A 22,420-nucleotide genomic window follows, 5' to 3' on the forward strand; every position below is an offset into this window, starting at 1 on the left:
AGTTTCAGGGTGGAATTCATGGTCGACTATGTGCTCTATGTGCATTTGCTTCCCAAATTGAAGGATTTGAAAGTGGACAAGTTGGTATCTTATCTGGTTCCAAATCACTCTACTTGTCAATCAATGTGTTTTTAAAGTTACATGGGTATGTACCACAGATTCTATGCTGGGGATGTTGGCTAAAAACAGTGGTGAACCTTACAAAAGCAGAGATGTGAAGTAACTCAGTAGAAATACTTAAGTACAGTACTTAACTATGAATAGGGAGTATCTGTATTTTACTTGCATTTTTATTTTTCTTCCTACTTTTACTTCACTACATTTTTAAAGTTAAATGTACTTTTACTCTACTACATTCTACTTCATTAGCAGCATTAAGTAGAAAGTAGGCTAAAATAATGTGCAAATACAAAGCACTTTGGTTTAGGCTTTAGGCAAGGTGTGTTTATGGAGTGATGTAGCTGCCTTTCTTAACATGTTGGATAAACTACATTATAGGCTTATAAAGGAAACAGCAGTGAAAAATGAATGGCAGCCATACCTTTGTTCAGGCTTTGAAGACATTGTGTATGAAGTGTAGGCACCAAGTTTTAAGGTGTTGCATGAACTTAATGAGCCTACCAAAGTTCTGACTGCTTTTTTATCATTAAAAGCATGATTCTGGGAGGGGGTTGTCACCCTACCCGGACTCGAAAGCTTCTACTTTCAGTGCTTAAGAATGTTTTATAATGGTTGTTTTATATATAACGACCTAGGGTCTCTTTACGGCAGTTAACAACTTCAAACTTTTGATTGAGAGCAAAATTACGTTCATTGGTGGCGTTTTAAGCAAGACCCTTTATTTGCATTATTACTGAATGGGCTTACAGTGATGCTAACCAGGTAGGGTGCCATGTCGCTATTTTATACCCCTAACACACACACCTTGGGTCTGTTCGAAACAGGGGAAAAACTGTTGCCTTTTAAGATATCTAAATGGGGAGCAAGGCAGCAAGTGCGGTTCAAAACCGAAAAAACTAATTTTGCTGCCTTCTAAGATATCTTAGATTTCCTGTAACGGTCATTTTTGGAGGCAGCATCAATGCATACTTTGGTGAAATGTAATTTGTGTGACATTATTTTGCTTAGGTTTGAGATGAGAAATAAACAATTTACTATTTGATTATACCATTATTGTAACCATTAATAGTATCTGGTCTGATATATCTGCCGCCCGTAAAACTAATTTAAACCGTAGCTTACGTAAGCTAATTTAGTTTAACGTTCGGCTTTTGCTAACGTGATGCCATAGTGTTAAAAGATTTAATCCAGTCATGTCTAGTGAGACAGCTCTCTATGTAAGGAGGGAGGCAGCAGGTAGCTGTCTTCCGTTTTGAATAGACCCAATAGAACCCACCCCCCCCCACCCCCACACACACACACACACACACACACACACACACACACACACACACACACACAGGTACAACCCCCATCGCAACCCATTTTGTGATTTTTGCGATACCCATTGCAATACCCATTTTAAATGCTAGTGGTCATTTGTACATGAAGTACCTTTAAGTGTTGTGTTTATTGGGGATATGTGTTTAGACTAATAAACAAAAGTTCATTTGCTTTTGGATGGTAGCTGTAAAACGTCTTTAGCACTCAACCTTTGGGTCTACTCAACTATTGGGTCTGCTCATTTCAATAAGGGATTTTATAGAACTGTCTGCAAAGCAAAACATTAATTAATTATTCACATCAGATTTCATTCATTCATTTAATTCAGTCATTTAATGAAGAATCACTATTCTCACCTTACAGATTATGACCAGGGGCGGACTGGCCATCTGGCATACTGGCATTTTCCCGGTGGGCAGACACACTTTTTGGGCCGATAGAATAGGATATATATTAGGATATATATATATATATATATATAGGATATATATTTTTATATATATATATTTATTTATTTTATTTTTTTTCGCCAACGATCGGCCCAAAGGAAGGACAATCAGTGGCCCATTGGTTACATTTCCATATTGAAACTGGACTGATCCAATCATAATCATGTATATATACAGTCTATGGATCCAATAACAGCTCACGTCAGGCCCCACCCCTCCCATTTTGGCTCAGAGCCAGGATTCTGTGAGCGCATCAAAAGTTAATCGAAGTAGCCTACACGAAATTGCGACGGGTGCCGGTAGGGACAATTGTGCAAAAATAACACCAATGTAGAAGCTTCAAAAATACAATAGTGCAAGTAGGCTAGCATATGTCAGCAACATGTTGAAGTTTGCTGAGTTTGAACGAGGATGTAGCAAGCATACAGAGCAGAGGGACAGTGAGCAGGTGGTGGAGAGTGTAGAGCCAAGTTGAGGCTACATGATCAGAACTCAGTGGTGGAATAGGTAGGCTATGTGTGACATGCCATGCTGACGATGATTATGATGACTTATTAATTGCGATAATGTAATGATATGGGAATGATAACATAGTAAGGCCGTGCTGTGATTACAATAACAAATAGTGCAACTTAAATTTTCTAAATGAATGATTTGCAAACCCAGACAGCAAAAGAGTGTCATCGAAGTTAATTGTTATATTCATGCACAAGCCAACTAAGCTATATACTGTATAACTTATATGATGGGAAGACATTAAAGATAATTAGTTCATGTAGCTGTACTGTTCCAGCAAATGTACCAGCAATGTAGGTAGGTAGTATAGCCTACAGGAATAAAATATTTCCAGCAACAGCCCTGTTTATTTTGTCGTGTTTCAGTTGTCCTACAGTGATAACTGGTATAAATTACATTAATGTCTACGACAATCTAGGTAATTTAGCTCTTTACTCATAGGCTTCACTATTTTTTTGGTGCTGCCGTCAATTGAGTATTGTATAGTTTAAATGTAGCCTATTGAACAATTTAAAATGATACTTTGAATTCAAGCAGAAACTCTTCTTTAATAATTGCTTGTGTAGCAATCAGTCAGAGTGATGAGGCCTGGAGCACTAAAAGTGATGTATGATGGTTGAAAATATAGGCAAATTTAAGGGTAATTTTGTATTTAATTAGGTGTGCCCGACCGATTTGAGGGCCGCTTGGGCCAAATATGCCAGGGCCTATTTTTGGTCCCAGTCCGCCCCTGATTATGACCTTTTATCATGACCAATCAGTCTTTTTGTTGGGAAAAAAAAGTTTAGCTTGGTGGACAGTGTTTGTTTTAGTATTTAAAATTGCGTAAGGTATTAATTTGTCATGCAGTGACAAAAATGACACAAAACATCACAAAAAAAAATCACAGAAACTGAAATGGGTTGTGTTTATATAACAGGATGCATCATGAAGTTGACAGCTGAATTCCACTTTGGGATAGGTTTTGCTACAACACTTGAATGCACTACTGTAGCTATAAGCACGGATCTCACAATCTGCATTTATATTGACATTGCTAATAGTAACCCAAAATAAGCAATGCTACGTAGCTTGCAAATGTGGGTAATTCTTCACATATGTCACATGATTGATTATAACACAAGCCAGATATGCTCTGACATACCATTCTGTGAAATCACCAGAATATCGTCATACTGCCCAGCCACTACTGTTTTTTTTTATTTTTTTTTTATTACTATTATTATTGTTATTATTATTTGGGTAGTTTGTTTGTGTGTGTTTATGAATGTGTGACACATTGAACAGACTTTGCATATCAATGTGTTCACTGCAGGAACAGAATGGTCAATTTGGAGTGGGATGTGAATCCAGCCTGCATTAGGGGCCTTGTTTTGGCTCTGTCATGTCGATTGACATGTTGGACTTGAATTGTGTAATTGCCTCTGATGACCGCAAACATTTTTCTCCCCATTTGTTTAATATGTAATAGAATATTCCAGTTCTTATTAATTGGGCAAATATTGAAAAGTCATGTTGACTATATATTTTAGGCCCAAGATTTTCATTGGGACAGGAAATTAGTCCAAAAAAGTAGTCCAATATCCCAAGATACAATTGCACTTGAAGGTTTATATGACCCGTACCACTTAAATTGTATCCACAATTCTTACCGTTTGAACACCTTTTCTTCACTTCCAGAGGGAACAAGAAATGAGAATGAATGAAATGGGCCCTCGAGGAGGAATTAATATGGGAGGTAGGGTCATAAAGATGTCATGGCATTAAGGTGAGGCTGATTGAGGCACACTGTTTTTTTGTTGAGATGATTCACTATGCACTTGGGACTGCACACCACCTGAGAGGAAATGTGTAATCAAAATGCATGGATATTATGGTTTAACTTGAGGTAGTCCATCAGACAACTGTATGTCTGTGCAAATGTTTAAAACCTTGTCTGTGTGTGTGTGTGCATGACCATGTGAATGTGACTCAGAGATTAGGCTCTTTATTTGATCTTGGTCTGTAACAGTGACACATCCTTCTGTGGGTTTGTCTACGTCTTTCAGAAATAACTTATTGTGTGCTCATTGTCTTACTATCTTGCTAATGTGGCTAATACTGAAGCAGAACACAAAATATCCTTTTGTCACACAAACACCACACCTCAAAAACACCTCAAGGGATGCACATGCTGTAGACCAGTGGTCACCAAACTTTTTCTTCCGAGGGCCAGCTCACTATGCCTGGCTCTAAGAGAGGGCCAGAGACTCGGAGTATATCAGTAACCATAAATAGCTTAGTGCTGTCTACCTTAGTTGAATATTCCATTACACAGACAGACAGACAGACAGACAGAGGCTACTGCAATTTAATACCATTGTTAGCTGTGTTTATATTGCCATCATTCCATGCAAAATGTATGCTTAATGCTCAAATGAAATAATACTAATAAAAAAACTTTAGCATTCCCAAAAGTATATTTTATCTAAAATGTGTGAACTCTGAACTCTGTGTCTTTGCATACACAGCTCAAGTTGTGAACAAGTGCTGGCAAAAACATCTGGAATGACCACCATTCTAACTTTCACTCACCTGATGAGAACTTTGTGAATTGTGAATTTGGATGAACATTTGAACGAGTGAATAAAAAAAAAAAAAAATTATCCCAGGAAGTCCCAGAAATATGACCTGAATAGAAGTTAGTTATTAACAATTAATTGATAAACTTTTAGAATACTTTGAGCACTGATGCAGTCAGTATAGGCCTCTTACATTGTTTGCAGGTAGGCCTACATTTCACTCCGTTTTCGATGGTAAACGCGAAACAGCGCCAAAACAACCACCAGTGGACAAAAACACGTGTACTGTTAAGACTCTCCATAGAGAATGAATAGGGGAAATTACGGAGGTTATAATTTGATGTCATACTCCCGTGCGGGCCAGATGCTATATACCACAGACATGTTTTGGGGGCCACCCAAAATGAGGTGGCGGGCCGTATCCGGCCTGTGGGCCGTAGTTTGGGGATCACTGCTGTAGACAATACAGGCATAGGGGGTTTGGAAGCATTCATTATTTTGTTTTGTGCTGTACATACAGTAGCATATTACCTTGAAGTATCGATTTCATCACCCCGATTTGTCATTACAGTATTAATGCTGTGTTTTTGTTGCTAAGTCATGCATTTTTTGTTTGTTTGGTTATTGTACAAACTTTTTAACTTAATTGAAAGGCTCATATATGACTTTTGGTTAATATGCTGCTTCCATCATTCATAATTGTTGACTTCAGTACAACTCCATTGGCTGAAATAAGAATTCCTACAACTCTTTTGCCATAGATTAATAATTACTCAAATAAGCATTGCATTTCCTGTGTTGTGAAAAGCTGTTAGATGTGTTGCCCTTCTTAATGCATTTTTTGCCTTTGTCCCCAATTACTGTTCTGCAGTTGCCTAATTGCTGTTGTTGGTTTTGTGAATTAATGCAAAATCATAAACATTGATTAATGTCTCAGCCAGTAGGCTATAGGGTTGGGTACCTATCCCATTTGAACCAATATTGGTATTGGTGTCAGTATTCAACGGTACTTTTTTCGGTACCTTACCCTAACTGAATCCATAACACCTCAGGGTTTCCCGCAGCACTCTGCAGCTAAGGTGGTCACCTGAACAACACATGCCTGCTGCCTTTAGGGGCAGCCATGGCCTACTGGTTAGCACTTCGGACTTGTAACCGGAGGGTTGCCGGTTCGAACCCTGACCAGTAGGCATGGCTGAACTGCCCTTGAGCAAGGCACCTAACCCCTCACTGCTCCCTGAGCGCTGTTGTTGTAGCAGGCAGCTCACTGCGCCGGGATTAGTGTGTGCTTCACCTCACTGTGTGCTGTGTGTTTCACTAATTTGGGGATTGGGATAAATGCAGAGACCTCACGGGATCAGAAGAGTATATATACTTATACTTATACTTTACATTGTCAAAAAAAAAATGTATATGAGCGATATCCGCCGTGTTACTCTGTACTGTGTACTGCAGAACACATTTAAAAAAAATTATAATAAAAAACGTGCCATGAATTGGAAGAATGGCACGTTTAAATGGCTGATTAATCCTCAACTTATGTCTGGGTTCTTTTATTTAGGCAGTGCAAAGCACAGGCCTTTATCTGGGGCAGGTATTTATTTCTTACATGCGTTTTATTGTGAGACATGCGTTTTGTTTGGAGCGGCATACCGGTAGGTTATCAAAAGCAGGGGGGTGGTTCACATTTAAGTTTTATGGAGTTGAAAGAGTGTCGGGATTTCCTCCCGCTGTTTATTGCGAGACAGGCAGTCGCTTTCATTCATTCATTGAACGTGCGCTGTGCTGTAGTGGAAACCTTATTCCGTAGCCAAGTAGGCCTACGGTAGCCTAAATTAATGTTTTTTTTTAAATTAAATTTGTAGGCTTCAATGCCTCGCGGCAACAATTGTGTTTAAATGTAGTAGCCTACTGCTTCAGCCTCTGGCAAGCTTAAACGTCCCACATACTCGATGCACCCGACCAGTAGCGCGACAATGTGACGTCACAGAAACGCCGTAACCATTTATACTCGCGCGTGGTGGTCGCGACACTAGTTGCAATAACGACTAACGCTAACTACGTTACACAGCTGAAGAAGCCTCAGTAAGAAACACTAGTAGCTACCTAGCTAGCCTCTGTGATGGTACTTCAAACTACCATCATCATTATCATCTAGTTTTCAAGGTGTGTGCATAGATGGATGGATGGATGGATGGATGGATGGATATATAGATAGATACTTTCTAACTGTTTAAATTTTAATAATTTAAACAGTTTAGTTAGCTGGCTAGCTAGCTAGCAGCTGGCTGAGTTTGTGTAATTTCCTGAAGTGAAAAGAGATTTTGTTTAGGCCTTAATAGATATCCTTTGTTTGAAAATAAATCGTTTCTATTTGTTCATCTTAATTCCATGTGTTGCAACTCTCACTGGTAACTTTGTTAACTTATCCAGCAAACTATTAAAAATTCACGACTGTAACAAAACACTGCAACTTGCCCTCGAACTAGTCCCTCTTCCTGTTTCCGCCTTGTCGCGCTTGTCTGAAAAAAAATGAGTGGTGTGCTACCTCGCGCTACCTGGCTTCAATCCTGGCTTCAATCCTGGCGCGCCAGCAAGATCTACGTCATTTTGACGTCACGTTGTCGCGCTACCAGTCTGGTGCGTTGATTAAGTAGAAGGCATTAGAAGGGGGCGGCAAGCGACTGGTATATTTAGAGCGACGTGTGGAGACCCATGGTGTAGGACAACGACATTGGCAACAGTATTAAACCAATCAACAATATAAAATATTAAGAAGAGCTCTTTTATTTCATGGAGTTAAATAAAAACAATGTCTTCTATTGCTTGTGGACTGATATCCCTACTGGTAGGCAATTATTACCCCGGCTTGTATTTGGGGGCCAGCCTTTATTTGTCCAAATCGGCCACATCCCCGGCTATTATCCGAGGCCCGGCTATAGGCTAAATAGAATCACGGCAATAATTTGAGGACCGGTATGAAGGTCATCGCACTATCTATCATCGTTCACCAAACATTCTAATTCAAAATTGTAAATATTACACAAATGTAGAAAATAATCTAAACTTTATTCACTCTCTCCATGTATAGATCAAAACAGACTTGCGGAACAGGCTGCAGGGCAACAGTCTGACAGTCTGCATGAAAATAAGCATAAACGGTCCACTTGTAGAGTGCAATTACCATAAGTCCTTGAATTGTTTTTTTGCACATTTTGAAAATGTTTTGCACTTTCTTTTGCAGTGCAAGTGTTGTATAGTTTGTATAGTGTTTGTTAAAATTGCACACATTAATTCAATGTTCTTGTTGCAGTTGTTGTTTTCTTGTTGCAGTTGATGTTGTTTAGCACTTTTTAGCACAAATATTTTTAAATATTTGTATAGTGTTGTATAGTTTGTATGGTCTTTGTTAAAATTGCACATTGCAACTGTTATTTTGAAAAGCTGGTTGTAAATAATTGTTAAATGTAGTACCCCAACATGCATGCAAGTCTATCTAGCACAGAGATATTAATATCAGTGAATTACACTCGCCTCCCGTTTGTCACCCAACAAAGCTAGCTATACATTTTTATACATGTGTCTCCATGTCATACTGGAGTCTTTCGATGGATTCCAAATGAAATCAGGTCCGTGACTCTCTAAAAGAGCCTCTTCGGCTGTAATTTTTACAGACAGTCTTACAGCTACCATTGAAGTTCTAGTCAACTCTGGTCTGAGTTTGACGGGCATAGCAACAATAACTATGGGAGCGTGGCTTTTGCTAACGGTCAATTTATACATTGAGAATGTTTTTTAACACAATACAAACCCCTCTCCATTCCTAAAGTATGAACATATGAACAGTGGATGGTAAAACATTTTTTAAACAGACTCAATCAAACTCAAACATCTCAAACAAATAATTAGTCCATTAGGGTTATGTGGTGATAAGGCCATGTTTATTCACTTTTGTAGCTTATGTGTTTTATGCAATTTAACAGTAGGTTATTATCCCCTCCTTCTCAGTTTTATTGTTTAAGTTACTTAGTTTCAGTATGTCTCTAACAGGCGTGCGTAGTAGGCTAGTGAGTTTGGTCGTTCAGTTATTCTTTGACAAATAAAACATTCCATGCCAACATGAATTTGAACGTAGCTCGTTTTGATGTAGAGCATTGTCTCATTTTGAAACACTATGCTTAGCCCAAGTTATCTGTATGTGTAGGCTAACCAGCAAACTGTAGCCTACAAAATGAACGGATTCCGTCTTCAGTTCAACTTGTATTTAATAATCGAATTGTAGCATTACATTCTGGGTATGCAAAGACGTGTGTCTCACACAGTCGATGCGTGAGACTTGAGAGCCATTAGTACCGTAGACTTTGATGCTGGCTGCAGTTGTTCTGCTAATTTATGCAGCTGTGGATACATGAACTCCCGGGCTATCGATCAGTTTTTTTCTCATGACATTTTTGCATAGGCTTGAAATCTATTCTTGCCAGAAAATGTTATGTGATTGTTCTCTCTTCTATATCTACCTGTACATGTCTGTCCCTTCTATATTTTAGTCATCAACATGCCAAAAAGGTGCTGTGCAGTCTCAAATATAACAAAAAATTAAAATTGGATGATATTCAGTGGATTTTTGTCCCAAACCATCTTCACTAAGTCTATTGTTAACTATGCTGTGATGCCTCACTCAGCCTATCCAATCATTGAACACACTCTCGCAATGCATTTTCTCACCTGATTTATTACTCTTGAATTGGTGGCCAAGTCAAGTCAAAATCCGCCATGCATTATCTTGCGTAGATGCTTATAACTCTGGTGCAGCTGCGGGTGGTAACCAGGCGCCCTCTCAAATGCTGGGTATGGGGATGCCGGGCCGGGGTGGAGCCATGGGGCCTGAGGGAACACCACTGATGCCTGATAATGGAGTGATGGTAAAGTATTTGAGTACAAGTTTGATCTCAAACCAAGTCTTCTATGCCATTTGTAATGTTGTGTGTGTGTGTGTGTTTGTGTGTACCATGTGCCCTACCGATTTTACCATTTTTAGAGTAAGATACAGTTAAATCTGTCAGTCTAGTAGATTATAGTTAAATTGACATATTAACCCTGTGGAAATGAACACATCTTAAAGGAGAATTCCGGTGTGATATTGACCTAAAGTGTATCGAAACATGATACCGAGTGTGAACGTATGTCTCATAGCCCATCTCGGCTTGTCCCCTGCACTCCAAAATCTGGCGCTAGTTAGCCGATGCTACCAACATCTTTTTCAATAGTGGTGCTTCGGCATCGGGCTAGCCATGCAAATAAATCACTGTTTTACACCCATTTACGAGGCTCAATGTATCTCCACACTTCATTGGTAGACTTCCGAGGGCCCTGACATTTAAAACGAGACATTGAGAACTTTGAAAAAGCACTGGTAGTTTACTTACAAGACGATTTATACAGACAGTATCTTCACGAAGTTTAACGTTTGCAGCCATCTTGAAAATAATTCAGTGGAAATGCATGGATTCCAGTTGCTGCTAACTGGAATCCATGCATTTCCACTGAATTATTTTTGGAATCTGATCCCTTATCATACCTGTTCATTCTTACTCGTTGCTCGACTTATCGTGACTAAATTCAAGATGGCTGCAAACGTTAAACTTCGTGAAGATACTGTCTGTATAAATCGTCTTGTAAGTAAACTACCAGTGCTTTTTCAAAGTTCTCAATGTCTCGTTTTAAATGTCAGGGCCCTCGGAAGTCTACCAATGAAGTGTGGAGATACATTGAGCCTCGTAAATGGGTGTAAAACAGTGATTTATTTGCATGGCTAGCCCGATGCCGAAGCACCACTACTGAAAAAGTTGTTGGTAGCATCGGCTAACTAGCGCCAGATTTTGGAGTGCAGGGGACAAGTCGAGATGGGCTATGAGACATACGTTCACACTAGGTATCATGTTTCAATACACTTTAGGTCAATATCACACCGGAATTCTCCTTTAACTTAACTCGTAAACTGTATTAGCTCTTAAAGACATCCTTTACCTTCATATAGCAGCTTCAAGCTAACGTCACTTGTGCGATTGATGGGTTTGTAGTCGTTGTAATTACGAACTTTCACAATGCTGTAATTCAGTAGTTACAAGTCAAACCGCAACTTCCTTTACATGAAAATTTGTCCCATTGTGGTCAACTGCAAAGGGCGGGACATAGGCAATCTATTGGATAGTTTCAGAAAACGTAAGCAAGAAAAAGCCAAAGAAATAATTTGCTTGGTAAGCAGATAATAAAACATTGTAAGCAGCATTTGGTCTGACATCTTTGTTGCCATTTTGCAGTTGAATGAGTGAGCTGCCACACAGAATTATGAGGATACATAAATGCTGCCTTCAAATATGACTGTTATGGGGGTAGTTTGAATGTATCTTGGCAGACAGGAAAGGATCAGTTTAGAACGGAGACTGATGGAGACTGTTATTGTTGGTGTTCGGTGGTAGTGGGGGAGGGGCATGAGAGTTGAAACATTAAAACATTTTGGCCATCCCCTCAATCTGTCAGACTTGCCAACTGCAGCTTTAAAAATGTACGGATTGCATAGCCCCCCCTACGTGTGTGTGTGTGTGTGTGTGTGTGTGTCAGAGGCGATTGCTTTAAGACTACAGGGGAAGCTCAGCTTCCTTTAAAATATCACAGAAAATTTCATCAAATACTACTGTATTACATTAGCCTACTATTCCAACTAGAACATGTTAAAAATGTGTTCAACTTCATGGTTAGTTTGTTCAGCAATAAGGTTTCGCCGGTCATGTATCGTCACTTCCCGCCCAAATTACATTGCTGTGACAACACGATCCATCAAAAACCCCATAGACACTCGGCTTCACTGGACTTTCAGTGGCACTACAGAGTGGGCTGATCTCAGTGCAGAAAAGATGGATGTTTATTTGACAAACGTCCCAAAATTGAAACATAAATATCGAGTTACTGAGTTTGACTTGCTTTTGTTTCAGTTGTCTATTTAAGCTAAGTTGTAGCCAGCCAGCTAGTTATATAACTGTGTAGCCTGGTTACATTATGCTAATGTTTACTTATGCTAATATTTTTTTTAAAAGCCAATTGATGGTGTTAATTGAACTCTAGTAGGCTGCCAAATAGCCTATTTAAACTGCCCACAAAGTGAACTGGTAAAATGTAGCAAAGCCAGCTGCCATGTCTCAGAACTCTATAATGTTTGTTCTAATCTGGCTTTCGGGATAACTTTTGCCCCCAAAGAACAATATGACACCTTAATAATATTAATTTAATAATAGATAATTGGCCATTTTTATCAGAGCTTCCCCTATTCCAAAGAGCAGCAACTGCCACTGGTGTGTTTGTGTTTGTGTGTGTGTGTGTGTATATACAAGGTCTCTTAATTTTTCCAAAGCTGTTTATATTTTCAACAAATCCATTAAACATAGGTGTAATTGTGGAATGGAATAAGAACCCCCCCCCCCCCCCCCCCCCTCCAAAAAATAGAAAGAAAAAGATTTAGGGTGTGTCTGTGTGTGCCTGTGCTTCAATATACTACTTTATTTTTTGTCTTTACTCAAAATATTCCAGTATATCTTGCAATGTCTATAGGTTTACAGGAGTTTAACTAACATAAAACTGAATAAATAGCATTTTGCATTGTATACATTGTACAATATTATTTGCATTTGTTACCTCTGTGCATTTTGAGGAGTCATTTGCCAACATCGCAGTATCTTCCTTTAGAACAAGAATAGGCTGTTTCTGGTTTTGGATAATGGGAGATTTACAAACAGCATAATGCTTCAATGCAAAATATTGTTGTATGTATCATACCACAATTATATATCATATACTATTGTGAGGACACATAACTTAAGTCGACTGGTATTTTGCAGATGCTTTAATTCAAAGCGACATGGGCTTCCACCAGGCTGACTGATTGTCAGGCGGTGACATTAACGCATAGCATCTCTCCTATAAGCTAACGGTCTAATCTGATTCAATGAGCTGGAGCTAAAAGTGTTACTGTCAGACTCAGAAAACGGCTGGATCAACTGGGGAAAGGTAAAACTCAACAGTTTAACTCGAGGGGAGGTGGAAAATGAGTGTATTTCCCCAAATGGTGGAATATCCCTTTAAGTATAATAAGAACATGTATGCTGTCGATAACCATCTAAAGATGTAAACATACATGCTGTCGATAACCATCTAAAGAAATGAAATATTCACAGCCAACAGCTAGCACTATCAGTGATCACCAGCACTGTACTGGTACATTATGACTGTTATGAAAAACTTGTTACCTTGACAATGCATGCACATTTGGGGGTTTATTTTATGCATGATGCATAGCTCTGAAAGAGCCTTGTGTTAAAGTTTGTCAGTCAGCTATTGTGCACATGCAGTCTTGACAAATGACTCCTCTGTTCTTTTTATAGAGCACTGTGGAAAATCTTTTTTTTCTCGGCATCAGTGGTGTGGAAACATGCCAGAAATTTGGTTGAGATTTTACATCACCCAATACCAAATTACCTTTGTGGACCTTCTAGTATGTTTGGCACCACTGTCTTCTATTAAGCCCTTAAAATTGTCAGTGTTATCATTTTGACTCCAGAGAAGCCTCATGTTCTTGTAACTAATTTAATTATCTTTTCCTCCCTTGATTACTTCTGATGGCGACTCTACTGCCTTTGACTATCCTCAACACTTGGGAACATCTTTTTAAACAAATAAACTGGACACACCAACTCTGCAAACATATGATATGACCATTTGGAACTCTCATCTACTCTTGACCTTTACACCAATCATAAAATCAATCAACTGGACCCTGGCTGGCACTATAAATGTAGCGCAATGAGCGGTTCCCCCAGGGTGGTCCTCCTCAGATGGTGTCCCCCATGGGCGGACGGCCAGGGGTGGACTCACCCCAGCAGCAGCAGCAAGCAGTGGTTGGAGGGGCTGGTGCAATAGGTGGGGTTGGGGGACCAGGTGCTTTTGGCCGAGGAAACCCAGTTGGAGGCAACTTTGATGGCCCCAACAACAAACGCCGTAGATTTTAAATTTTATATAATTATTGCCCACAATATTTTTCCGTTTTTTTGTTTTGTTAAATTCTTGTACATACCCAGGTTTTCACTATGGGGTGGGGAATGGGGTCATATTTCTCTGTAGTTGTTGTCCTACTGCGGTACATCAAGCTTGGCCCATGTTGTACAATCTTTGTTTGCTTTTTTATGTGCCTAATACTCATCAGGAAGTTTAGCATGAGCCACCCTTGCAACCCTACGTCATTTTGAAGTGCCCTGAAGCACCCAAAGACAACTGTGAATACATTTTACTATTATAAAACCCGCATTGTAATGTTGAGTATTTTTTTTTCTTCCATAGATATCCATACTGTGATGTTTTCTTAATTGGTCGTTAGCTTTATTGTGTTTCTTGCATGCTTTATTACAGTTGAAATGAAATGCATTTTGTTCAGTTCAGTGGTATGTACAATAAACCCATTTTCAAATGTGTGCTTTGTACACTGCTATTTACAAACTCCTTAAACCTTGAAACAACTTATCCATCTTGTTATTTGTCTACTATCATTTCAGAATCGGATGTTGAAATGAAAATCACTTTTTGGTCTTTTTAATGTCTCTGTAGTATGTGAATGAAGAGGTTTTACACACTTGATTGAGTTGTTTCTACTACATCAACAAACCATTACTGTAAGACAGATACTTTTAGATCTAAAACCAATCCCTTGACAATTGGAAGGTAGTCATAATACTTACCGAAAACAGGACTGGCTAGTAAATGTTAAAATGTCTTGATGCATCAGATTGGACAAAACTAAACTTGTAATTGACCTGTCGCTAAGCCCCGCCCCCATTGTTACAGTGTGAAACTCGGACAAACATACCAGACTTGATTAGAAATACATTATGGAGAATGGCAGCTGATAGTATATGAAAGCAGGCTTTGAGGACGTTTTGATTGATAACTGGTTTAATTTCCTCCAGAAGCAATCAAAAGGGACTTAATTATGATATGGAGGGGTATATTCAAAACTTTAAAATGTATACAAGGTGACACGCTTAAAGTGGAGGCGAGTAGCCAGATCACCGTGCAAAAACCACTGACGTTAATGCTAGCTAGCTAGCTAGTTGAAGATTGAGACTGAGTGTTAGGCTACATTAACATTCAATGTAGTAAGAATATAGTAGTTGGCTAATGAGCATTTTCATCTTGGGATTTAACAGGGAACCTGGTTACTGTGCCCACGTTGTTGGCCTAGTAGCCTACATTACGTCGAGCTGTTGCAAATGCGAGAGACGTCCTGTAGGCTACTGTTGATGAAATATACCCCGTTTACTAGCCACTCGGGTTACCGGCTATCGGTATTACACGTCCCCCATGCACAACGTTTGACCATTGTTATCCGTCTGGGTTTTTTGAGGAAATAAACTCCATAAATAACCATTAATTTGTAATATTATGCTTCCTCCCTGTTGTTTCCTATGGAGTTGTTCGAACTGATGTCAGAGTCTGTTGAGGCTGTACTGCCATTGCTCATCTGTGTTCTAGGGTGGCACTTAGCAACAGGTCAATTGAGTTCTTACATTCCAAAGGTTAAAGTCATTAGGCCTCATTCACCTAAGAAATTACTTTGTTCTTCAGAAGGTCCCACAAAATCTCTTAAGCAGATTCATGAAGGTGTTCTTAAACCTCAGAAATGTTTCATTCTTATCATGCTGAATCCCATTTCTTAAGTTGACAGGTTGTACCAATTCTTAATTAACATAGGTAAACATCCTGTCAATCCCCATAAAAGGGCACGATACTACAGGGTCTTGTGAACACAAATTAAGGCTGAGGCACCAGCTTTTATTTCTACCATATATTGTACACTAAACGCGCGCTTCAGTTACGCACTTTTGAGTTCCGCATATTCTCCCATTCCCACTTCTGTCTAGGGTTGGGCACCAAAACCCATTGCCAATACGTAACTGGTGCAGATGGTAGTAACGACATTGGATAACAATGTGGATTTTTATTGTAAAAACAAAGTACTGGTTCAGGCACCGTTTTGGCATCGGCACTTGACATACAAAAGTATTGATTTAGCACCAGAATCGGATAAAACCCAAACGATACACAACCCTGTCACACCCACAGCGAGCAAGTTCAAAATCAAGGCGGCCTTATGAAAGGTATGATTTATTTAAAATAAAAACAGCCTAGGTGTGTCATCATATAGCCTAACAAAGAATTGACTCTATGAAATTTCACTTTTGTTTTGAGGTTTGTTTATAAAGAGTCAAGACGTGATTGAGCTGTGTAGATTCATAATTTAAAAATTCACTGTTGAGAAAGAAAATTTCAATGGCAGCTGCGTCTCATAATATCAATTTATCTATGCTAACGAAGCTGTAGACTTACGGTGGGTTTCCACACACCGAAATTTCGCGTCACTCTCATTGAGGTTGAATGGAGACATAATTCACCCTAGTTGGGCGAAATGAGAGCGAATCGCCGAGGCAGGCGAAACAAAGTTGGCAAAAGTTTAACTTTATTTAAATGAGGACCATTCGAGAACCAATCAGGTCCGCGTGTTTGTGTTTGGAGGCGGGAGTTACAAAAAAGTCTGACCAAGATGGCGGAGACTACTTGAGTTGTAACATGAAAATTTGTATGTGATTAAAATGTTTCTACACGAACATTGGCACTTGTATCAACACGAATTGCGGTTTATATGCCACACAAACTTAGTCAGAGCACATACACCACTAAATAGACCACTATATATGTTAGTTTAAACATTCAAACGTTTTAGCTAGCTGACAAGTGAACTGCTAGTATGTTAGGACATTGGATTGCATTGTAAACCTAGCTAGACAGCTAGGCTACATGCTGCAACACAGGTATGAAATATATTATGTCTTATTGACCTTGTTGTTTCTATGAACATGAATTGTTGTTTATAGGCAACATCAACTTAGTCGAGGCATAAAGACCCCTGGATATCTTCATTAAGTACTTAAACGTTTGAACTAGCTGATTAGCCTAATTAGCTAGCTTCCCACCACTGGCTAGACACTGCAGTCAAAAGGTTAGCGGTTTGGCCGTCACGCCCCCGAGGTGAAATTTCACTGGCCGAAATTCACGAGGTGTTTCGCTGTGTGGAAACCTACCGTAACACCTGCAGTTTTGAATACAGTAGAGAGACTGGCATAACAATACCAGCCTCCATTACAAATGAATAAAGAGACAGGAGAATATAAACTATGCTGCTCGACAATAGTGCAGACATCTGTGCAAATATATGGATGACTTTGGTCAAGTTGGAAAGAAATGGACAGATTCAAACAAAGTAGGCTATACTTTAGGATTATGACTTCACGTCAAGTTAAAACTGAAGATGCGCAGTCGGTAAGCTTCAATATCCAAAGTGGGTGACGGGGGGTATAGTAGTAGTAGTAGTAGGCCTTTATTGTCACATAGTCACAAAGTAACCAGCGAAATGAACCATCAACCTGTCCATACATTACACAAACATACATATAATATGACAAGGGGGGTAGACAGGACAGGGAGACAGGGCGTTGAGGAAGAATACAGCATAACATGAGGAGAGGGGAGGAGAAAAAAAAGGCAACGGGGTTTTCGCTATTTAACAATGTAGCCTTGTGGATAAGGTAATGTCGGGAAATGTGCCACCGTGTGACACTAACGGGGGAAAAGATGAAGCCGTATCAGCATATTAAGCACCAAATTTGATACTGTAATGTTAATTTGTAACATTCTGTGTAACCTACATGTATTTAGAACTAGGCCTACTGCAGACATCGAGCAATATGCTGTTTCACCTTGTAGTGGCGCTTGACCTTAATACAGCCCTCTTGTCATTGTACACAGGGGGAACAAGCCACAAGAAGTAGGCTATTTACAACGACAAAGTAAAATATAATTATATTACGACTCTATGGGGAGCTCTAGAGTCGTCAGAAATACATAAAACTGCATAGTATACCTTTAAAATACCCTAATGCTTTGTGAAATAGTTAATTTATTTAATTAAAAAAAAATCTAATATTTTTATTCAAAAATATCATAAATGATAGAATGACAACTATATATTTTATTATATTTTACACCTGCAGAAATGATGAAAATGCAATAACCGTTTATTTTGCACAAACAAGTCAGTTCTCAAATGTACGCAAGAGTGCTCTTGAGTGTTCGTAGATTCTGTTCCTACCTCAGAATCTTCGTAAAAGCTGCGTACGTGGGTTTTAAGAATAAATGTCTTAGAACGGTTGGTGAATGAGTCCCGTTGAATTTAGTGTTCTTTCCTCCTGTTCTTGTATTTGCTTATTGTAATACCATTTTGTATTAACAATAATTTGTACAACACACTTGGACTCATTAAAACAGCCCCAATCTCAACAAATTAGATGCAGTCTTGCAGTTACAGGCAAAATAACTTGGCCTTTCTTTAAAGTGCTGTTATAAGTTATCACATGTTAGCCTTACTACTTGTATTTGTTTTCCACTGCAGCATTATTTAAACACCCTAGAAGATTTTTTTCTGTGGAGAACGTGATGCACAATCTTACATTCTACAGTAATGATTTCAGCGTATAATTCAAAAGTCTTACATCATGAACGCTCATATTCTCGATCCAGTTTTGGGATATTTGGGACGTTTGGATTTTAAAATGATTGCTTTATGACACTTAGAAAATATTGCCACATCCACATATGACACCAGAAAGATAAAATGGCACTGCATGTACGAAACCGCTTGGAGCTCCAGTGGCGAACTCACAACGAGAATTCTCGGTCTAACCGTTGATGTGCCGAGTGAGTGGGCGGAAATAGGACACCCACCAGCCCAGCACCAAACTCCCTCTTTTACTGTCTCTGCAAACTCCGAGCACGGTAAACAAAATCTGTGTTTGAAAGTTTGTAGTGCTGCGAGAGAGAACGGTTTGAACACAGAAGAACACAGCCCTAAGCTCCTTCATGTAAAAGCATGACATATGCTTAAAATTCTATTCCAACGTTGATTTCTGCCCAACGTACAGCGAAAAGAAAAGCCAATTGTACTACTACAAACCTAACAAATATTCTTTCCATACCTCATCATATTTAGCTAACATGGGTCTACTAAATATATGCAGTCTTACTACTAAAACCTTTGCAATCAATTATTGTTTTTTATTTCTGTTTCTTGTTGAAACCTGGCTAACTTCAGACAGTGCAGCTGTTCTTGTTGAAACCTGTCCCCCAAATTATAATATCTTCCACTCAATTACAGTAGGCAGGGTAAACTAGGGGGTGAAATTGCCACCATTTTCTCAAATAAATATATGCACTAATAAAAAAAAAATGCACTAGAGTCAACTTTGGCAATTTATCTTCCTTCGAGTATATCCAGTAAGTTCCTTAATGTTTTGCACAGCTTAGAGCTAAAGCAGCATTTTAAAGCAGCATGTGGGGCAGCCATGGCCTACTGGTTGGGGCTTCAGTCTTGAAACCGAAGGGTTGCCGGTTCGATCCCTGACCAGTAGGAAAAATGTGGGCGGGGGAAGTGGTTGAGCACTGCTCTCCCACATCCACAGCTGAAGTGCCCTTGAGCAAGGCACCTAACCCCTCACTTCTCCCCGTGTGTCACTGTAGCAAGGCAGCTCATGCTCCGGGTTAGTGTGTGTGCTTCACCTCACTGTGTGCTCAATGTGTGCTCTGTGTGTTTCACTAATCCACTGATGGGATTTACATTTACATGTTATGGGGTCTACCCACAACCTTGGCAACACGCTCAATGGTGTTCTATGTCCCCTACGTTGTCTTCCAGGCAGCGCTGCCACCTCTGACTTAAAGGCCCCTAATCCTAAACCTACTGTAACCCCAACCCTAACCTTAACCCATGCCTAACCCTAGTGCCTTCCAGGCAGCGCTACCTTGAAGACAACACTGGTGGCATAAAACGCCAAGAAGCTTGGCAACACCCTGAATCTAGTCATCTCTAGAGGGATAGAAGTCACTGACTTATCGGTAAATGATATAAATATGTCTGATCATTATTGTGTATCTTTTAATGTCATACAATTCTTTATGCAAGCATTTATATTTTCATTGATGCCGAGAGGGTCCTGTGTTAAAGCTATGCATTATGATGAGATCCATCTTAAGTCAACACTTTCCCAGAATTACCGGAACGTCACATATTACCAACAGTCACGTATGTCCAACCTCTTACGTGTATGTGTCACAAGTTTGTCATGTGTCATAAGTTTATCTAAATTAGCTATGTACCAAAAATTACATTTTACCGAGACTCGAAGAGCTGTAAACAGTGTTGTAAGGCTGCGTGTACAAATCTGCTTGGAGCTCGGGCTAACCGTTCATGTACCTGAGAAAGGTTGGGAATAAGCACCCACCAGCCCAAAACTGAACTCTGAGCGTGCTAAACAAAATCGGATATTTCAGGCAGTAAAAGCCCCGGTAAGAACCAAACTAGATTTTGTTCAAATCTACACACCTATGGCTACTGAAAAATGTAAGGTTCATTTATCAAATGTTATTTTGAAGTATTAAAAAACATTGTTTTAAGAATTTTCGAATGAGATGGTTGGTAATTAGCACGTTTACGATACATATGTTTGTCAAGAGCACCAGTGAAACAGATGGAACTTTACCTGGTGCAGGTAAGTGTGCTGTGGATCAGAATAGCTATTTTTAGCAAGTCTCAAAGGTAGGATTAGATGAACACATACTGGTGGTGATTGTTTAAATTGTGTTGAATCTCAAATCTGCCGCTTACGGTATCAGCGTAAGCAAATCGACCCAATAATGAATATATAAAACATCCTTTGAGATTTATAATACAACAGTTAGATCCGGTCAAACTATTTATTAATTTCTGTTTGGACGAGAGGCATTCCATGAGTCATCACCAGTGGCAATTATCCAGCACAACCCCTCTCAAGGTTTTTTACAGCTAGTAATCACTCCGCAAATTGAATTAAATTTTCCAATTATGGATCAGAATAGCCGTGTTACATCCGAATTACAGCCGTGGGAATATCCTTTACCAATCCCACTCCCACTCATGTCATATTGCTTAAATATCCTATCATGTCGGATCTTTTAGACTCTGTAACTGGTTTTAGCTGTCGTCTTTGGGTGTGTGTGTGTACGAAAGAGTTTAGTTTTACAAATTGACAACATGACAGCTAATATATCACCTCTCAGCTTTGTCAGCATTTATAAGTAATGGAACATCAGACAGAATGTTTTGAATCACATAATTGTATCAAAGACATGATCTACTGTAGTACAAACTCAGCGTAACCCCTCCAAAGAATTGAACAGACACACTGGGACATGGAGGTAGGCTTACTGGCAAGGAGGCTCAAATTCATGGCTGCCAGGGCCAGTCATTATCATGCCTTCTTAGTCACAGGGGAGAGAAGTTTACTTCCTGCACCTGATCACTATGGTATGGTTGGGGAGCTTTTCAGATGTGGCTGGGTGAGCAATTGCAATAATCATTTCACTACAGAAAACACTTTTCTCATCATGCCTGTATGTTAATTTGAAGGTACTTGAAAACTGTGCTGTGATATTCACATGCCTTTGTATGTCTATAGCAAATAAGCTTCAATAGACGCTGCATTTTTATTTATTGTCAATATGTGGGGGACGTGTTTTGCAAGGGTCATTACAGTCTTATCTGTTGAACCAAAGAGCAGTGTGTTACTGTAAGTATTCATAGCAGTAAGTATTCATAGCGGTCCTCTATCCTATATCATTTACTTACAAACAACGTTTGGTCAATTATAATGTACTTAATCCTTATTCAGTTGTACTCTCAAATTTGCCATTTTATTTTGTGTCTACATTGGTGAAAAACAAATGGTTGTCCATGGGAACTTCTCGTATTTGCCAATTAGCGCTAGTCTATCATGAATGAGAATTAATGGATGAATGAATATTATGAATAATTTGTGACTTAAAGTCAAGGTAACACGTCAGTTCTGCACAGAGCCTAATCATCACGCCCCCTCAGAAGGTGGGAATCTACCCTTGCTTTAAGCTTTTGTGTTCATCTGTGACTCCCGGACTTAATACTAGGGGGCTGGTAGTATCAGACACAGGTGATTGAGGCAATATAATTTGAAGATTGAGTTCACACATATAGCCTGCCCGTTTGACCATGAGTCCAGTGAAAGGGACTTATTTAGTCAGTTTAGGAACAGCGCTCCAGGGTCATTCTTGACACTCCAGTGTCAAATTGGACAGAATCCAGGCAAATTGTTGCTGCATCATCTCAGATTTTTGTTCAATTCCAATGTTTATGCTTCCCTCAGAACGTTGGTTCGGTGTGTTCTTTCTGGAGGATATTGGTGTTGGTACGTACGCGGTGGTAAAACTACAAATCCCTTGATAAATGTA

At 39.3% G+C, this 22,420-nt stretch overlaps 1 protein-coding gene across 4 annotated transcripts in view; it reads left to right on the forward strand.

Moving 5' to 3' along the window:
- The window catches only part of pspc1 (paraspeckle component 1), a 66,830-nt gene that overhangs the window by 20,838 nt on the left and 23,572 nt on the right, over positions 1-22,420 (forward strand). Inside the window, exons 7-9 of one of the 4 annotated variants that reach the window (XM_042080136.1) lie at positions 4,089-4,146; positions 9,761-9,891; positions 13,819-14,487. The exons of 2 other annotated variants lie outside the window; for them this stretch is intronic. In XM_042080136.1, coding sequence (XP_041936070.1) covers positions 4,089-4,146; positions 9,761-9,891; positions 13,819-14,028 — 399 coding nt within the window. In that variant the 3' untranslated portion in view covers positions 14,029-14,487. Of the gene's footprint in view, positions 1-4,088; positions 4,147-9,760; positions 9,892-13,818; positions 14,488-22,420 lie in introns of those variants that run through there. One more of the 4 variants, XM_042080137.1, reaches the window with a different exon arrangement.

The sequence above is a fragment of the Alosa sapidissima genome, chromosome 23, assembly GCF_018492685.1.
Source record: "Alosa sapidissima isolate fAloSap1 chromosome 23, fAloSap1.pri, whole genome shotgun sequence".
NCBI lineage: Eukaryota > Metazoa > Chordata > Actinopteri > Clupeiformes > Clupeidae > Alosa > Alosa sapidissima.